Below are 20,827 nucleotides of genomic sequence, written 5' to 3'. Positions count from 1 at the left end.
AGCTCCCTGGTGTGGCCATTTGTCACTAGCAAGATGTGGAGGAGGGGAAGGATGCATGGATGGGGAGAAGAGTTCGCTTAATTTTTTTGAATGGATTCATAGTAATTGTTAAGCAAATCACACATACACCTACTTGTTTTTTGTGTTAATGTGGTATGAGATGATGGTTTACAGAAATCTATATCCTTAAAACAAAAACCAAAACCCTAATATTGGTTTTGCAAATTTAAATTGATTTATTTTATTTTGTTTCTCCACAGAATTTTGTGCGTCATCACTGGGTGCACAGGCGTCGGCAGGAGGGAAAGTGTAAGCAGTGTGGTAAGGTAAGGGGCCGGGCACCCACGGCCGTAGCAGGAGGCTCCTCAGGCCTCTGCAAGCAACCGAGGTAGATGAGTCCCATCACCCGAATCCAGTGCTCAGTATGCCACCTCCTTCCACAAGGCCTTATTTCTCCAAGTCCCCTTTCCTTAAAGAGGTATCTTAGTTGATCTAGAACTCACTGCAAGAGTCAGAGGTCTTAATACAAGGAATTAGCAAATTTTAAGAGAGATGGATATACTTTTGTGGTGAATTTCATTGTTAATAGTTTCAAAAACACTTCCTATTTTGTTAAAAACCCCCTTCTGAAGACTGCTGACCCATCCCACTTCTTTGATCAGCAACAGGAAGTCAATGGTGTGTTAAATAACACTACTGTTGTTGATATAGTACTGCAGCTGAGCAGAAACATAGCACAAAGCAAGAAATGTGTTGCTACCTTAGGATATTATCCAGTTACTGGATGCCCTTCTCATATGTATTATTTATGTCTACTGTCTCTCTTAGCATGACTGTCATGCTATGAAACTCCATGAATTCTACATGTAATTGAATCCAACAGATTTGGGTTATGGAATTTTTTTTTTTATTTTTGCAATGTACAAATATTCATTTTAGGAATGAAAGGCATGTCTGGGAAGGTTAAACTTGTGGTGAATCATGCTACAAAGTCCATTAGTAGTAAGCTGGACTCAGTAAAGGGACGTTTTGATTTGGTAAAGAGCAATATGATTTGGGAGAATATATTCCTCATCGATTAACAATTCCCAATTTGTTTATTTATCCATGTGACGCCTTTGGGTCAGGCACTGTGGTGAGCTGACCAGTATGGCATTTTGACAATAGAGGGATACAAGGAACTACTGGCTGCCTGAGGTAGGGGAGTTGAGAGTGAGTGAGACTTGGAAAAGGTTTTATTGCTTTTGCTGTTTGTACAATGCTTGGAAAGAAAACATTATTTAGTTGCCATTGGTTACCCCCTTGTGCTTTGGAAGGCTACATACCTTACCCTCAAGGCTATGGCCCTCCATTCTAACTAGTATTATCTTCTCCAGTTTAACCCAGTGATTCTCAGTTACTTCCTTTCTAGCCTGTAAAGAGGACAGATGAAATAGATTGAAAGGTGGAGCAAGTGAAAAGAAGATGAGGAGGAAGGGGGAGTGGACTGAATCTTACCAGCCATTTACATGGCAGCGGACAAGTTGCCTCAGCCCTCCACTCTTTTGTGACCTTGCTTCCTTGGGCCCACCTATCCCTTTCCTTTCTGGTGTGGCATTGGGCTTATAGGTTTACTCTTACTTAGGGCATTGCAGACTTTCTACAACTTTCCCACAAAAGTGTGTGTGTGAGTGTGTGTGTGTGTGTCGGGGTGGGGGGGGTGTATAAAAGAGAGAAGAAACAGATACACTGCCACTTTTGAGATGGGAGATGTGAAGAGTAGGAAGGATCTGGATGAACAGGTCCTTCACGTTGGAAAAACATCTTCTCTTGACAGCCTAGTAACTGCCTCCACCTCAACAAATGATAAACTGTAATAGAGGTGGAGGGGTTTTATCAAAAGAAAACCAATAAACGTTATATATTTTGTGGTGAGTATTCCCTGGTATCATGTTACGCCCTTCTCTGGCTTCGTCTTCCGTTGGCATGGTCCACTGGGCGGGAGGAACTGGACTTTCTGGGCTCTGAGTTGCTGCTCCGTGTTCTCAGGCTTCCATCTGGAGCGCTCCCAGCTCTCTGTGGGGAAGTCAGCCACCCCAGCTCCTCACAGTGTGTTCCCCTAATCTAGTACTGTGATATTTACTTCCTGTGTGTATGACCCAGCTGCTCATGAGTTCCCAGAGACTTAAGCAATTATGGCATGGGCTTGTCTGTATCTCCTTGGTGGATAATGATTAACCCTTCTCTGGATCCCAGCTTGAACCCTGGATTAGAGGAAAGTTAGTAACTCTACTTCCATTTACAGATGGAGTGATTGAAAAATTCATTTCAAACTTAGGTGCTATGCATAATTTTCATTGGTAAAGTTGTACATTCTTACATATCCAGAGATTTTTAAACAATTTCCCATACACACAACACACATAACTATACATATTGTTCTATAATTTACCCATTGGGATGGGGTGAAAAATAATCATTTTACTTAGCAAAACTTAGGAAGTGTTTATGGTTAAAGAATATCTGGGGTTTCAATGTCTACTTTTAAAATCATCAATAAAGTAAATATTTGGACTGATTTTCTCTTGAGCCCTGAATATGTGTTTGGCTGCATGTGTGTGGCATTTAGTGGGTATCCAAGGAGAGAGCTCATGATCCCATTGCTCAGTTGCTTGAATATTTGCTGAATATCACAGGCAACCATGTTTATGACCATTATGTAGTTTTACATTATTTTCATTTATAGCCCTACATTTTGTAAGAGACAGGGTCCAGGCAGAAAAGAGAAGGCATATTTACACTCAAATTGTGTAGTTAGATGAGTGTTTAATAAAGAGAATATTTAAAATGAGTGAGCAGAGTGTAGAGACACCCCAAGGCATAGCGAAGAACTCTGAGGCTAGTAACAGCAGGGGGCTAGGTCACTTAACGTCTGAGGCAAGGAAACAGAGGGAATGCTTTCACAGGGGGTGTGGGACTTAACCAGCCTGGGTGACCCACTATCTGGGGAATAAATATTCCAGCTTCAGTCACCTCTACTCTCTAGTGGCCAAACCCAGTAGAAACAAGATCACAAGGAACAATGTCGAGACGATCCATAACAGTCACATTTACGATAGGACATGGGGTAGAGAAAGATGAGAGGTGGATCCGGAGGGCCAGTGGACTGATCTAGCAGGTGTTGCTTAATGCCAAGCTGTACTCAGTGAATGGGGAGAGGCAGGCTGCTTACTTATTCTGTAAATGTATCTCTTAGGAATCTTCCCCAGATCTTACATTTATTCAATCACGTTTTTTTTCAACACTGAGTTGTTCTTAGTCATTTACAAATCAATAGGCAAAGGAAAAATGCTACCATGATTAGGGCTAATTTGCGTTTTTATCTTTGAAGGAACCAAGCATCTAAACCCAGCACTGTGGTAACTGTAGGAATATGCTTGTAAACTACTATCTGAAACCTTATCTTTTATTTAGAAACATATATAAAAGTCACACCAATAAATGCGCTAACTTTTTGAAAGTTAAACAGTAAATCTTGAAAGCGTTTTTTAATGCAACAACAAGTAGTTAAACTTTGGTCTACATGTTTGATGCCCTCCAGTTTCCTAACAAGGTTAGGAAACCAGACATGTGGTATCATTATGAATTACTTGTCCATAAATCATACGTACTTTCATATGTAATTAAGTAAATTAAACAGCAGGTAGCATTAATTAAATGGGAAAATGTCAAAACCACTCTTGTAATGAATATTGTTGAAAAATTAATTAAAAATGAACTTATATTGCAGTATTCAAAATATGCACTATCTCAAAGAGGTATATTTAATAGCATTTTTGTAACACAAAGATGACAAAAATGATTAAAAACAGTCCACAGGGATGCAGTTAAGATACGAATAGTGAAAGGGATTACAGAGTCTAAAAATGATGAAGAATACCAACCTGGGGCTTTGTTATCCATTTAAACAGCTACTGATCTGAAAATGTGTGCATCCTGGAGCTCAGCTTTCAGGAGACCCTGCATGGTTAGGGACAAGGAAGGGGAGTTTGAGGGAGGGGATCTATGCACTGGACAGGCAGGTTTGGTTATTTGCCTCTGTGTGTTTGTCCATATAAAACAGTGGAATCTTCTGCCATTAGCCCCAGGAGGACCCGGGAGGTGTGGAGAGGGTAATAAAACAAGGACAAGGAAATCAAGCATTCCCATGGAGTCCCTGCCAACATAGCTGCTGGAAGCCTGGCTTTCCTTCCTGGCCTTGGCTGAGTATCAAGACAGGGGACAAGGGCAACCGCCATTCTACTCTCTGGTTCTATGAGTTTGACTATTTTAGATTCCTCATATGAGTGGCATCAGGTAATACTGGCCCTTCTGTGCCTGGTTTGTTTCACTTAGCATAAGGTCCTTCAGATACATCTGAGGAGGGGAATGGGACGATATTAGTCAAAGGGTACGAAGTTTCAGTTATGTGAGATTAATGAATCCTAGAGATGTACTGTACAACATAGTGCCTATAGTTAGCAATACTATATTGTATACCTAATATTTTGCAAAGAAGGTAGATAGTATGTTGTGTTCTTATCACAAAAAATAATAAAGAGAGTGGGAGATGATAGATATGTTTACGGCATAGATTGTGGTGATGGTTTCACAGGAATATACTTATCTTCAAACTAAATTAAACATGTACAGCTTTTTGCATGTCAATCATGCAGTATAATGGTTATTAGAGGGAAAAGGGGGTGGGGGAGGATAAAGAGGGTAATGGAAAGAGACTAGACTCTTGAGTGATGAGCAGATATTCTATACTACTGGTATTGTATTATAGAATTGTACACCTGAAACATACAATGTTATTAACCAGTGCTATCCCAATAAACTTAATTAAATAAACATTTAAAGAAGGAATAAGGGGCTGCAGGCTCAGAACTAGTGTTCCTCGCTGCAGACCCCAGGTGGTTAAATCCCTCAGCACTCACCTTTAGAGTGGTTTTGCTACTGCCACTGCTCCCCTGACCTTGGGCCTGGCCAGAGCCCCAGTAGGGGCAGTAATGTGATACTTTGATACTTTGGTCACTCTGGTCCCCTTTGCTCTTTCTTCAGAAATGCCAAGGCTCTGGGATGGCACAGAGGGAAAAGTTGAACTCAGAGTTGCTCGGCCTTGACCAATCACTGGCTGAGGTGACTCTTTTAGGCTTAGGGCAAGTCCTAAAGATGGAAGGGTATCTCCTTTAACTGGGGGAATGGGATGAATGCCTCGGGCATGAAGCAGGGTCACCTGCGTGGAACACCACAGCATCCAATACAGTTCATCCCTGTCACTTGGTGATTCTCAGCATCACTCCTTTCACATAATACATTTTTAGTATAGTTCCTTCAGGATTCTGGTTGTTCTTATTTCGAAGAGAAACATATAAGAGGATGGTTAGTAGGATAAACTACAGCTCTCTCTCTCTCTGGCAGCTGGTCTTAAATCTGCAACTAATTATCATTTTCTTGCTCAACCACCCATTCTGTATTCATCTCAACCAGCACTTCTGGTCTAGGTGACTGTCTTAATCTGTTTGGGCTACTATTACGGAATACCATAGACTGGGTAGCTGAAAAAAAAAAAAAAAAAACACCCAGAAATTTATTCCTCACAGTCTGGAGGCTGGGAATCCAAGATCAAGATGCCTGCACAATTGGTGTCTGGTGAGAACTTGCTTCTTACTCACAGTGATCTTCTCTCTGTGTTCTCACATGAAGGAAGGGGAAGGAGTTCGGAGTCTCCTTTACTAGTATAAGGGCACTAATCCCATTCATGAGGGCTCCACCCTAATGACCTTATAACCTTCCAAATTGGGGATTAGGTTTCAACAAATGAATGATAAGGGGACACAAACATTCAGTCTCAAACAGTGACCTACCTAGTGGGGTGACAAAGACCCTTACCTTTGAGCAGTCTGATCTTCAGAGCATGGCTGCTGCAATTGTCCATCTTTCAGAGAATTAGAAAGGAGCCTCAGTGGATAATTGGTGCCAGATATATTCTTTCTGCCCCCACTCTCAAATAACAACTTTACCTCCACTTAATGATTGGGACTGAGATGGTGACTTGCCAAATGGTGGGACTCTTCACTGTGCTTGCTAATCTCTTGACACAAAGACCCCAAAGTAACTGAGTGTAGTGGTAGTTCAAGTTTTAAGGGCCTTTCGTTGTGTCCCATGGTGGAGATGTTCCCTATCTGGGATTCAGACCCACAGAGCCCAGAGTTGTGGGGACAGGAAGCACAAATTCCCTCCACGTGGGCCAATGGAAGTGATAGTAGACAGGGCCACTCCTACTCCCACTCTTTGGTTGTTGCTTCTGTGGAATTTACTGTGGTCACAGATTTAGTGAGTATACTAAAACTGGAGGACGGTGCTCATAGGGTTTCCTCTCAAAGCTGCAGCTTCTGTTACATCTTCAAAAGATCGTCCCATCTGTCAGCTTGCAGCTTCTGGATGGCGTGGGCTGTGATGGGACCAGTGTATCGCATGGCCATGTGCTCACCCCCGCACCTCCATGGTTGTAAAATGGTTTCTTTGGTCTGACACAGTGTTGTGCAGGATCCTGTGTTGGTGGGTCAAACCCTCGCATAGTGGTGCTGATTGAGACCTGTGTTGTGGAGCGAACGCGAGTAAAGACCACTGGAGTCCAGATCAAATTAAAATTTAGGGAGCCTTTATTGCCGGCCGGCGACTGCTCTCTCTCCACGCAGGGAGGTCAGAGAGCAGCCCCCACCCTTTGTGCAAGACCACTTTTAAGCACATTAACCACATCCTGTTTTTGCAGAGTAAGTAGCCCAAGACAAAACAGTTTTTCCCAAATAATGTCAGGGCCGTGCTATTGACGACCATGTTATTTACAGGGTTATCCTGTTCTTTAGAAAGCTGACAGTGTTCTATCTTGCAAGGCTGTTTTGTGAGGTGCAAGGGGGAAGGGGCCATGAGACCATATCTCAAGGCCTAGCCTGGTGTCAGCACTGACAACCCTATCTGGGGCATAGTCCACGGTCTCTCCAGAGTGCTCAAAAATTCCCATTCTCTAACACCTGCAAAAGGGAATGGTAAACCCAAACCCGGAATACGTGTTGATTCCAGTCAGGATGAGTTGCTGCCCCTTCCATAGTACAAGAGGGTCAGTGTAATTAGTTTGCCATCAAGTAGCTGATGGTGTGTTTGAGGGATGGTGCCGTATTGGGTACTCAGCTTCGGTATCTTTTGCTGGAAGGTTAGACAGTCAGCAGTGGTAGTGGCTACTCAGTTTTGGTGAGCAGTAGCCCATGCTTTTGGACCCAAACATAGCATTCATCACTGCTATCTTGGCTACTGCATTTACAAGCCCATTGTGCCATGGATGGTATTTTAGGACAAAGATATAAACCCAACAGTTAAAGTTTTGTATGCAGTTTTGGCCATATTAAATATGACACTAAGTATTCATATAAAGTATTTTTGCCCTAGAATCATGACAATCATAAAAATATGAAATATAAGCATCACAGTTACAAATGGTTAACATGTAAAATAAAATGTAAATTTGTAGCCATTGTTACAAGTTTAATTTCAATTATACCTTAATTCCAAGATCCTGGGTTAAGCTATGTACTTCCTTGAAGTCATCTGCCTCAAAAATAAAAAAGGACTTGAAATCATGTCTGAGGCTCTTCATACAGCCTGACAAATTTGTGGTAACGGTGTGAATTTACACAGAGAAGCCTGTGCCTTCCCCCTAGAGACTCTACTTATGATCTGCAGCTTATAACAGGGGTCTTCAGATAAATTAATGAAAAAAGCTGAAACTATTGAGGGTAATAAGACTGACAGGCTCTAATGAGTGTATTGTAATTACCAACATTAGAATGGAAGAACACAGAATGCTGTAATGAAGAATAATAAATGTCAGTCCATGTGTGTAAGTCAGTGCTTACCCTGGAGTTAGAGAATATTATGAACAATAAGGGCATTGATAAATTTTCAGAGCCTTTAATTAATGCCATAAAGTATATTACAATTAAACCCAATAGATAATTTAGATTTTTCAAAGACAATTCTCATAACATAACTGTAGAATCACATAATTTTGATTGTTGCATCTGTGGATTTGTCATAAGTTACAAAGACATTGCTTATTTAGTTTCATTCATGACCCTAGCAGGTTTGGCTCAGTGGATAGAGTGTCAGCCTGCAGACTGAAGGGTCCCAGGTTCGATTCTGGTGAAGGGCACATGCCCGGGTTGCAGGTTTGATTCCCAGTAAGGGGCGTGCAGGAAGCAGTGGATCAATGATTCTCTCTCATCACTGATATTTCTCTCTCCCCTCCCTTTCTCTATCTGAAATCAATAAAAATAAAGAAGAAATATATTCTAAAAATTAAATGGATTTCATTCATGAGTACATTCCTTATTATAATTCAATTTAGATGGCCACACATATTTACAATTTGAAAATATTGAATGTTTAGGAAAGTTTTAGCTTAAGACCAGTAAATTCTGTATAGGAAACTTAGAAATAACAGGTAAATTAAATTTTTATGAATGCAAATAAACCCTAATCTTGTATAAACTAAAATATTAATGCTACCAATTTGACACTGCAATAAAACCAAGGACTAGGCATATTGTCAAACTAGCCTAATATACAGAGATTCACAATTCCAGGCAAGAGCACACCTGTCAGTGCGAAACTGGACTGAAGAGTCTGTCGAGGGGAAAAAGTCAATCGTTTGTCTGGACTGGGAAAGAGATTGGTTCATGGTGGCTTTGCTCGCTAGAGACTGAAGGTTGAATCCTTAACTAATTCTGGATAGGACAGAATGAGTCCACAAGTCTGTAGGTAGTTGGTCAAATGGGTGCCATTTTTGATTAGTCAGGAAAAGTTTCATTTGGGTTGGTATGAATCTGTGCTTCAGCCGTGGGATGCTCAAACGTCATGGTTTGTCAGCTTCGGTTGGTTAAAGCCCATTGCACTGAAATAGTTCGAACAAAGGTTTCACCTGACCAGAAAAATTTCCTTTTACTTTAGTGAGTATCCAGTTGCTATCATGTTTTATCCCATTGGATAAGTTTACAAGAGTGGTGTAACAGTTTTATTTTAAAACTTCAATTTTATTTTGCCAGACATAATGAACTTTGCATCTAATTTAAACTTACGATGAACATATTAGATATTAAAATATAAAGTGTGTGAAAGCATATATATATATATATATATATATATATATATATATATACATATATATATATATTTAAAATTATAGAATATTTGAGCAAAAATGTCTGACGTTCTCTGTTTTAAGATAAATGTTGATTCCCTTGGCTTTTTTCTTTGTAATACTTTTGAGCTTTGAACATGTGAATAAAAATGGAGAGGTTTAGTTATGTGTTGTTTAAAGTTTTGGAGTCAAGAGCGGCATCAACTCTTGTTTTAAACAACATTAAATCAAACAGGGAGTCAGGCTATGGTCAAGAGATTCCCTCGCCCAAACCTCAGTTACATCCATAAGCGGTAAAATAATTTTGGTTTGTTTCAAGTGAAGACCTTTTTTTTCTAGTTTCCAGCCAAGGCTGTAAACTGAGTGTCATTTGGTACATGCCCCCCCTACACAGCTTTAGCTGCTAAGAATAAATGTTGTTTAAACTTTATTTCAGAGCTCTATTGGACTAAAAAAACTCACCCCCCCCCCCAAAAAAAAAAATATCTCTCTGCCGGGGTTCTTTTTCCCAGCCTTACAAAGGGTTCAGCATTCTGGAGAAAGGGCTGTGCGTAGATGATTAAGAAGGAGTCCGGAGTCCGTGGACGAAAGATATTTTTGAAAGGCCTTGGGGGTCAGAGGAGCTTCCAGCTGAAGGAACTAGAAGGCTCTCCTTCTTGACCAAGGACCTGTGCTTTTATTCAACACAACCTGTCCTAAGGCAAGGTGGAAATATACACTTCAAAGGGTACAGTATCAAAGGATATACAGAAACATTGTCAGTTTCGGGAATAGCCTACAGCTGTTCAGGTGTTTGGCCAACAGGAGGCAATAAAATGCCCTGAGCTGTCTGGCAGCTAACAATACCATTCAGGTTTGGGGGAGATGCCTTTTATCCGTTTCCAACAGGTAAACTACATGTGACTAAACCCTGTTGAGCTCCCCAAGCTTCACCAACCTTTTGGTAAAACTCTTGTAATTATTACATGCTGGAATTGGTTCTCGGCATCTCTCTAGGTTCTTAGTATTTATAATTCTGAAGTCAGTTAGATCTGACTTCACGTCCCTATTTTCTTCTCTGATAGTGATGAACAAAATAGCCCTTAAAATCATAGAGTTAGTTGAAATTCCATTAGGGCATCTGTCAGTACCATAATATCAAGTGTGGGCCAGCTTTTAAAAATGGGTAATTAGGAATCTGCTCTTTTTGCTGTATTGAGATCCCTGCCAAAATCTCCCCATTGCAGATGGCCTGTGGGAACTTGGTCCATGAAGGCCCCAATAGGGTTCTATTTATGTCTCCATGTTGGACAATAACCCTGAAGCTAGGGCCTCTGTGACTCAGCCAGAGTAGGATCCAAAACAAAGCACAGGGCTGATTACCACCAGGTTCGTCAGCAAGGGACCCACCACAATTCTGCAACAGAGCCCCGCACCCCAGCTGTGGCTGGCCTTGTTTGTTTCTGGTATCCACCTGGCTATCAGGATTATCTGTGTCTCCCTGAAACCAGAGGCCAGTAGAAGGGTAGGCTAATACACTCTCCCTCTGACCCATCAAATAGAGCATGGCTAGTCACATATTAGACCCTGGAGGACTTTGTCAGCCAGGTGATGGAAGACATTCCTGTTGATAGGTCTTAGCAATCAAAGGACTCCTTCATTTATATACTGCATTATAAAGAACTTTGCAAGTACATTACCCCATTTGAATCTCATAACTACTTAGTGGTAGGGGAGAGGTTTGTAGTATAATTACTATTTTCAAGTGAAGGGAAAAATTAGAAAGTTTAAGATTCCCCCAGCCAATAACAAGACCCAGTGCCATCTCTCTATCAGCATCTATTTGATGTATAATCATCTGATGTATGAATTGATGAAGTGGTGACTGGGTAATAGCATTTGAGATGCTGCTTAACAATACATTTGATACAGCAACATTCAATAGACCTCTAGTTGTGGCTTCGGCTGCTATCATGCCAACAGTCCACCCTATTGATTTCCAACCATGTGGCATGTCTGTATTGCAGACTGAATGAAATTAAAACGCTAGCATATCTGCAGTGTCTTAGGGGTTGGAGGAGAGTGATATGAGGAAGCATATTTCTATGTGGTTTGGGTTAGGTGTTTAAGGTCTAGAGAGCATGAAGTTGGTAATTGCATCACGATGTGCTAGCAATGACTTTGTTCAATTCATCTGAAGACATGCATGCCATGTGTATGAAGTTCACAGAGCTAAGCTAAGTTGTGGGGACCTGTTTAAGAACCATTACAGGGACTTCTCTCAAAAAAGCAGTAATTCCACTGGACAGATAATACATGTGTACATAAAATAACAACTTAAGGAACTATTCACTAATGCCATGGGTAGGTACAAGTGGTTAGGCCTATGGTTTAGAATGGGAGTTCTTTTAATGTGAATTAATTTTTAAGTTAAAATTATCTGTAGACATTGAGCAAGACTTCTTCAGCCAGTGCTTTGATAGCTTTCCTGCCTGTCATATTTTCTTTTGATCACTTGACAAAAGCACTCTTTGAAAAATGTTTCGTCGTTGCTCTGAATTCATTTTTTGGGGGGTTTAGATTTCACAGGCGGATGGAATAGATGAGCCTGGGGAAGGCTAAAATCACCCTTTGAGAATTACTGCATGCTTCTCTCTAGTCATTATGTAGGGAGAGCAGCCAAAAAGCACCTCTTCTGTTCTCTTTTGTTCATTTAAGAGGATTGAGTTTGCCATTCCATTAATCTCATTGCTGATTGCTGGTGAAGAATAACATCAAAAGCTGCTTGTTTTGAGTCCCAACATCCCAAAGGGATGATGAAAGTCTTTGAATTTCTTTCTGCACCCTTGGACTTCTCCCACATCCTCACTTCTGGGTCCTAACTCTCTGATCCTTTATATCTCTCCATGTGGGTTCTCAGATGTTACCATTGTTAGAACTTCTGAGATGGATGACTGTTGTTGTAGAGAACCATGTGAACCAATTGTGACTTTTCTTTTGTTTTCACTAAAATCATATCAGAACCACCTTCTATTTGGGGAAAAATGCAATTTTCTTTCTTTCTTTGTGTGTGTGTGTGTGTGTGTGTGTGTGTGTGTGTGTGTGTGTGTCTGACTTTGATAATTTTGAGTACTTAGTTGTACAGCAGATACTGGTACCTCCTCTCTAACAGTCAGATGACTTGGGAATAGGAAACTCTTGCATGGCAGAGGGTGGAGAATGTAAGAGCTGAACGTGTCCCAGTTACCTTGAGTGGCGGGGTCAGTTCTGTCTCTATTCACTTCCTTGGACTTCAGGAGGGCAGATGCATACTGTGACTGAAGTGGTTTTAAATTTTCTATCTCTTGTCCTAACATCCCAGGGCTTTCAGCAGAAATTCTCCTTCCACAGTAAAGAGATTGTGGCTATCAGCTGTTCCTGGTGCAAGCAGGCGGTAAGTTGGGAGATGGAATAAAACAAAGTGGGCTCATGTTCTATAAAAATAGATTTAGGTCATTGCTTGAATTCCTGTCGGTAAGTGGAAGGTCATCCAATGTATGTATTGTTTTCCTCACATAGGATTGTTGGAGGAAGAAAGACATTTAAAACTATAGAATTATAGCACATATGAGCTGGAAGAAACTATGGAGATGAATTAACCCCTTCATTTATACACATTGAATTCTGGGATCAGAGACTGGAGAATTCTTCCCTGGTTCTAACCCTAGGTCTAGAATCAAGGACTTCTTCCTCCTAGACCATATACATATTTTTTCCAATTACACTAGGTTGTTGACAACTCTTCCTATGGTAAGAAGTTGCAACATTAGGAAGAAAGCAACTTGCAACATTAGGTAATCCTTCTAACATGGCAGTCCCCAGCATCTTGGTTCTTCTGAGTTTTTTGTTTGTTTGTTTTTTGTTTTATGTAGGCACCTTTTTTTGGGAGGGGGGCGAGAGGGGCTATGTTAGAATAAGAGTGGTTTTGTATCCTTTAAATTTTAGTGTTACAGTTGTCTATAAATTCATTGAAATGTAACTCTTCCTTACACTTGAACATATATATTCATTGGAATCCAATAGTAAATTTTTATTTACTTTTCTTCTTTTTTAATCTATCCTTTTTTTTAGCCCCTCTATCCCAACCAGATGGTTCATTTTTCTACTTGTTTGCCTGTGTACCTGTTCTTTCTTTAAGCAGACAATGTATATACACTCTAACTCATGGGTTGGCCAACTATGGCCCATAGGCCAACTCTGGCTGTTGCCTGCTTTTGTAAATAAGTTTGATTGAGACTCAGCCATGCTCATCCATCTATGTACTGCATTTCCCTAGGCCCCCACTTGTCAGGAGAGCCTACGTTGTTACGTAGAGATGCATTGGTCTGAACAGCTCAGTGCTTGGCATTTCCATCTCCTTTCAGTTAATTGTTACAGAAGTAGTCCTTGTGCTTCTGTTCAAGAACACATTCACAAATACAAGGCCATCCTAGTTCTTGATTGAAACTGTTCCATCAAGGCAATATCTCCATCTGGAGTGGAAGAAGCAGATTCCAGGTCCAGGTGTCCCAACAATACTTGTGTTGCTGGTTTCCCTGATCTGGTAAGACCCCATTCTGGGACAGCATCATTGGTGGCCACAGGCTCAGATAGGTAGCATCTATTCTTGCCCCCAGAGGTCTCAGGCTGTGTTTAGATGTTCTGTACACATTCAATGAATTGGGAACTTGGTCCCACTTTCTAGTGAACACATGTGCTCTCTCTTCATTGATCTGTAGTCCAACTGAATCACTACAAAGATGACTTTCATTTGACCCTTATGACAGAGCTGTGCTCAATTCCACATACTTTTGAATTTCCCAGGTTGATTTTGCAATGTTTAAAAATACAATACATGTTTAAGACAAATTATGGTGGGGATATATTTTAGCACTATAGGTAATCCCTTCTAGAATATCTGATTTCAAACAAGTAAGTGTCCTCTAAGGGCACTTACTACATCAGAGAAAAAAAACTGGGATTGGGAGCTGGGTTTCCTGGATTCAGGTCCTCACATTACCACTTTTGGACTCTTCTTATTCCCTCTAGATTGGCAGTTACTCAGGTGTAGAGTCAGAGAGTTGAAGTAGGCAGGTTCTGAGATCCCTTCTATTTTAGAAATGCAGTGGCCATTCATTTGGGGGGTTATTTGAATTTCTAAAAGAGAATCACTTAAAATTTTTTCTTAATTTGAGAGAATTTTAAAAAATAGTACATAACATGAATGTATACACTTTCATCCAGCTTCCTCTAACTCCCTCTAATTTTGACAATTTACATAACCATAGTGCAATGAATAAAATCAGGAAATTAATATTGATACATTACTAATAACTAAGCTACAGATTTTTAAAACATTCACCAGTTTTCTTAATGTCCCAGGATCTAATTAAGGTTCCCACAGTTCATTTAGCTGTGGAATTCTTGACATTTCCTCATTCTTTCTGTCTTTCATGATCTTGGCACATTTAATGAGCACTGACTGGTCATTATGTAGACTGTCTCCCAAACTGAGTTTGCCTTATGTTTTCTCATGATTAGATTGAAATTATTCATTTTAGGCGAGATACGAGAGAAGGGATGTGATGTTCTCACTGCATCTTATACAGAGGGCATAATGTCAATGTTTTATTACTGATGATATTAACCTTGATCACTTGATTAAGGTGGCATTTGATATATCCCTTTCCAATTGATAAATATTTGGGGGAGATATTTTGAGATTATGCTGATATATTTCTCCTCAAACTTTTGCCTACTGATTTTAGCATTCACTAGTGAATCTTTTAACAAAATTTTTTAAGTATTTAAAAAAATTTTCTAAACAAATAAACTTTATTATTCAGAATGGTTTTAGGTTCACAGCAAAACTGAGGTGAAAGTAGGGAGATTTTTCCATACATTTCCTCTCCTTACACCGTCACACATTCCCCACTATCAACCTCCTTTTTAAAAAGATATTCAAATAACATTTCTCTGGTATATCAAATTGTTTGCGGATCACAAATAACTGGTGGTTGGGGAATTATGAAGCTGAATTCCATACTTAATTAACTGATTTAGTAGTTAGTCTCTGGATCACGTCAGATCGTGAAGACAGGCAGAAATGAAGACAAAACCTGCCTGATGGGGTATAATTGGGGTGGCCATGTTTTCTAGCTTTCTTGAGACAGTCCTAATGTACATCTTTTGTTCCAACATAATTATTAACAGTACTCCCTTTCACTCTTAAAATTGTTCCAGTGAAGATGATAAATTATGTGGTCACATTAAATAGAATCTAAGTAGAAAGCATGTCATTTTTTTTTAAATCACTATGATTAAAACTTTAAGGCTTATAATGTGATTTATGTTTATTAGAAAACAGATGTCACCACACATCATTATCCCTTTACAGCCACACAAAAGATGATTGAAAATGTAATTGGCCTAAGGTCACTCAATCTATTTGGGGATAGATTTAAGCCTCTAAAGCATTGTTGTGATCATTAGTCTACATTTATTTCCTTCCTTTCAAAAATAAAAAGCACTCTAGACTTGCCAAGTGTAATGGGACCATTATGTTTTTTAGCAGCCCTCACAAACCCAGCAGAAGCAATCTTTTGTTCCTTGTTGCCTCTTGGACTAACAGCTCTTTAGAAGAGACATCTTGCTTTTTTCCTGGGTCCTTTATAGTGGAAGACCACCTGAGAAGGATTTACATCTATTGGTAGAAAAAAGAGAGACAGATGTTAGGCACTGCCTCTCTGCTCATCGTCATTTCCTTCTCAACATTATTCCAAATTCACCAAGTCATTGACCACCCAAGTCCAATGAAACAAAGTTACGGCCAAGTTAGGATTAATAGAACCCTCAGTCGATATAAGAAACATTCGAACCCATAGAGAACTTTTGTATGAGTTTTCTTTGAGACAAACTGATGAAATTGCTGAGAAACAAAATCTCAACAGATAGAGAAAATTCTCCAGAGAATAGCAGTTTTACAGCTTATTTTATACATTAGAATCAAAGGAGGAGACAAGAGGGGTATATGAAATGGGTAGTAGATTAAGGGTACTGGGGAAAGCAAAACTGAGAAATCTCTGAGATTGTATAAAAAGGCAAAGTAGAGAAACAAACACTTCTTTTATATTGGTGGGTACAGGATAGTTAATAATTAACATTTATTGCACATAGAGATGGTATGTAGGAAACAAGAAACAGTGAAGGTTTCTGTGGCCTCTGTTGTGGTGGGTGTGCCCTGAGGGTCTGGGAAAGAGATTACCCCGACATTTCAAAGGTATGTTATCTTAGATGCGAACAGACAATAGAAAGGCTCACTTAAGTAAAAACTGACCTTTGTCAGGGAAGCTGAGGCCTAGGACCTGACTACTCACCATGACTTGCTTTTAGTTAGGAATTTTTATGTTCAGACCTTCCTGTGTGGTTACCTTCAGTCTCTGACTTTGTAGAGCAGGCTTCCCCTGAGTTTGTCAGGTTTAGTATGTGGCCATTTTTTCATCCACACCTCCAAGACTAACATCTTTAGGTAAATATCCTATTAAACAAAACTCAAAGACACAGACAATATTATGGTGATTACCAGAGGAAAGGGGAGTGGAGGAGGTAAGAGAGGACAAGGGGAGATAAATGGTGATGGGAGAAGACTTGACTTTGGGTGGTGAACACATGATACAATATACAGATGATATATTACAGTATTGTGCACCTGAAACTTATATTATTTTATTAATCAGTGTCACTCCAATTCAATAAAAATTTAGAAAATAAAAGTGAGGTACTAAAAACAAAAACAAGGTTATAAAGTTTTAGCTGACCTGTCCTATAAGATTGATTTTTTTGTTGTTATCATTTAATAAAAGGAAATGAATTCTAAATATGGTCTCTGAGTGCCTGGGGCTGGTTGATGAGAAGCATGTGATGTGTGTGTGTGTGTGTGTGTGTGTGTGTGTGTGTTTGCACGTGCATGCATGAGCATGTACACATGTACTTACTTCTTCTCATTGCAGCCTTGCCTTTTGCACAGAATTATTTATTGGCCTGTTTTCTCTTTAGTTTCACAATAAGGTGACCTGCTTTATGCTGCATCAAATTGAGGAACCTTGCTCCCTGGGGGCTCATGCTGCTGTTATTGTCCCGCCCACCTGGATCATTAAGGTGAAGAAACCTCAGGTAACTGCAGGGACCCTGATGCTGCTGGGCCAGTGCAGAGAAACAATAACTGTTGCTTCTTGCTTTTATCCCTCTGACTAGTCTTTGGATTTCTACTATCTCTGCTCATTCATCCCCTTGGTCCCATGCTCAGCTTCCCTAGTTCATCCCATTAGCCCATCACCTTACTGCGTTGGGCTCTCTCATGGATCCAGCCTCCTCTTCTAAAGAAATCAGACTCCACAGCAGGAGCGTTTCCTTCCTGTCTCTGTAATATCATGAGATGATATTCTCTTTGGGTGCACTCCTGCGTTGCTTAAGTACTAGTTGTGGATATAGCTGAATCTTGTGCACCTCTCTTCTCTTCCAGCCTGGGCACCCCTAGGGAGTGAATGTGAGGGCAAACTGTGCAGGCTTCCTTGTTTGATTGAGATCACCACCACTTCCAACCTGAACAGCAGACTGTGGGGCATGACTTTCCTAAATACAGAGGGTCTGCTTAGAGAGCAACACTCCTCTCTTAAGGCAAAGTAGAACCCAGCCTCTTAATACATAATCTCACATTGCATTCAGTCCTCATTGTACTTTCTTCCAAGAGGGTCTCTGCTTCAATTCTGAGAAACCTTGGTGTTTTTTCCTAAGGTCATAATCTTTGATAGAAAATTTGTACCTTTGTACTATACATCTTAGACAGTAGCTCCAAGTTCTGGGATGACTTTCAATGCTACAGGGAGAAGGTTATACCTCCCTAGGGTGCAGGAACCTTAGGAAGTCTTACTGAATATAATATCTTTAAATGATGTGGCAATACTTTTTCTTGTGGGCTCCAAACTTATCATGTAATTTATTCTCATTGACTCAGTTTTTTATTTAAAAACTGTTGGATCAGGGACACTGTTTTGCTTTGTGTGTTTTACATGAAGTTTAGTCTCTGCTGATGAGTAACATTTGGGAATAATCTTTCCAAGTCATAATCCATGGAAGAAGCCCTTGGGAAATCTTTTCCAGAGGCAAGTACGGTATCTACACATTAAAATATGGGGCCTCTAGTCCTTTCATTTTACATTTTAGATCCAAAAGCCAAGAGATGTTAAATGAGTTGCCCAAGGTGATATACACAACTTTGTACTATCTGAAATTCAAGTGTACTGATTTCCAATTTAGTGTTATTTTAAGATCTCTTTAATATTTTTACTTTTGTTTTTCCCCTAATATTTACTAAATTTCTCCAAGAGCTTTATATTAAATATTCAGTTAAATCAACATCAAAAACCTCAATGGTATCAGGAAGGCTACTGGGCATTGTGATGCAATATATGATCTTTGCTCTGAATAACCATGTAGTTATTTTAAGAAAAGATCATGGAGAGCTTCATAGAGGAGGTGGCTTTTATTCTGCCTTTTAAAGATAGGTGGGGTCTAGATCAGTGGAGCAGAGAGGACATAACAGGCAAGAGATAGGCATGAGCAAGGGTATTGGGCTCAAAATTATATTCATGGGATTATAAGACTAGCTTGACTACAGTGGAAGATTTATGCAGGGTGTATGTAGGATAGGAGTATGTGTTTGCTAAGGCCTAGCTGGCAGGGCATTTTTTAAAAAAATATATTTTATTGATTTTTTTACAGAGAGGAAGAGAGAGGGATAGAGAGTTAGAAACATCGATGAGAGAGAAACATCGATAAGCTGCCTCCTGCACACCCCCTACTGGGGATGTGCCCGCAACCAAGGTACATGCCCTTGACCAGAATCGAACCTGGGACCCTTCAGTCCGCAGGCCGACGCTCTATCCACTGAGCCAAACCGGTTAGGGCTGGCAGGGCATTTTTTATACATGTGAACTTTATCCTTTTAAGCAGCAGAGTAATAGAGGAAAAATTATACTTTAGAAAGAAACAACTAGCAAGGGTGTGTAGGATAACCTGGTGGTATCGGATTTTGGAAGACCGGAGATAGACCAGTTAGGAAAATCAGAAGATAATACCACTTTGCAGGGAAATTGTAAGTTTCCTTTACTAAACTTTAAAAATATTTTTGTTATGAAAAATTTTAAGCAAGGGAAGAGAGAGAGAGAAGATTATAATGAATTCTTCTGTAGCATGAACTTTTCTACCATTATTGTTTCATATATTCCTTTCTGTACCACAGCATAATTTCTTTTCCTTAATTAATTTTTTTCTCTTTTGAGATTCACAGGCAGTCGTAACAAATAATACAGAGAGATTCCATGTACCCTTTACAAATCCCCCCCCATTGTGATTTCTTGCAGTATCACAGTACAGTATATCACAACCAGTTGTTAACATTGATTTAATTGAGATACAGAACAGCTGCCACAAGTATCCCTCATGCTACCTTTTCATAACCACATCCATTTCTCTCCTGGTCCCACACCATCTACTCTGTCTTCCTGAAAATGGAAGTTTCCCCCCTTTTTTCTTTTGCTGGGGTATCTTAAAGCAAGTCTTAGGATATCATTTAGTCTGTAAACACTTCATTTTGCTTCTCTAAAATATAACATTTTAGAAAGACAACCACATTTTATGTCACCCACAAAAATTAATAATTCCTTAAAATAGTTTCTGATTGTCTCCAATATATATAGTTTGTTTGTTTGTTAATCTTCACATGAGAACGTTTTTTCCAATGCTTTTCAAAGAAAGTAGAAGGTGTTGGGGGGCGAGGGAGATAGAGATAGAGAAAGAGAGAGAGAGAAACATCATTGATCTGAGACACCTATTGAATGGTTGCCTCTTGCATGCACCCTGGCTGAGGGCTGGGAGGAAACCCACAACCCAGTTTCAAGCCCTTGACCAGGAATTGGACTTGCGGCCCTTTGGTGCAGGAATGGGGTGGGTGGGTTTATGTTACACTCTAACCACTGAGAACACAGGCCAGGGCTCAAAATTTTTTTTCACAGTGATTTTAGTTATTGTTTTCAAATCAAGATCCAAAGGTCACAGCTGCTTTTTTGGTGACATACTTTAAGTCTCTTTTAATCTGTAACAATCCCCTCTTTTATTTTTCATGACATTTATTTAATAAATTGGATCACTGTATCTGTGGAATTTCTCAGATTTTTATTTTGGTTTATTATATCCTTATATTGTTTTAAAATGATTTCCCTGAAGGCCCCTCTTTCTTGTAAAGTAATACTTAGACTTAATTAGATTCAGGTTTAATTCAGGGGTGATGATATGTATTTCTGTCATGTTGCTTACTTTTAGTGATGTGAAGGTTGACCAGAAAGTTCAGAACTGTCATCCTAATTCATCTGTCATAAAGTTGCCCATCAGCCTTTCACCTATTGTTTTATCTAATAAGCATTATTAGCTATGTTATCATTTCATTAGGGTTGCCAAAGGGTGACCTCCCAGTTTTTACTCTTCATTATTTTGGCTATGATTTTCCTATAAAGAGACCATTCCCTTATTACCAGCAAGAACATGACAAATGCTTGA

The 20,827-nt window shown here is 39.7% G+C and overlaps 1 protein-coding gene across 6 annotated transcripts in view; it reads left to right on the top strand.

Annotated features, from left to right (window-relative positions):
• The window catches only part of DGKI (diacylglycerol kinase iota), a gene marked incomplete at its 5' end in the record, with an annotated part of 419,556 nt that overhangs the window by 189,184 nt on the left and 209,545 nt on the right, over positions 1 to 20,827 (top strand). For 4 of the 6 annotated variants that reach the window (XM_080666631.1, XM_080666634.1, XM_080666633.1 and 1 more), the window contains 3 exons: positions 261 to 326; positions 12,558 to 12,629; positions 17,270 to 17,386. In XM_080666631.1, the coding sequence (XP_080522757.1) occupies positions 261 to 326; positions 12,558 to 12,629; positions 17,270 to 17,386 (255 nt within the window). The remainder of the gene's footprint in view (positions 1 to 260; positions 327 to 12,557; positions 12,630 to 17,269; positions 17,387 to 20,827) is intronic. The other 2 variants (XM_080666632.1, XM_080666635.1) reach the window with 2 other exon arrangements.

Source organism: Plecotus auritus (genome assembly GCF_963455305.1).
Source record: "Plecotus auritus genome assembly, chromosome: 4".
In the NCBI taxonomy this organism is placed as follows: Eukaryota; Metazoa; Chordata; class Mammalia; order Chiroptera; family Vespertilionidae; genus Plecotus; species Plecotus auritus.
This window is presented reverse-complemented; position numbering and strand designations above follow the sequence as displayed.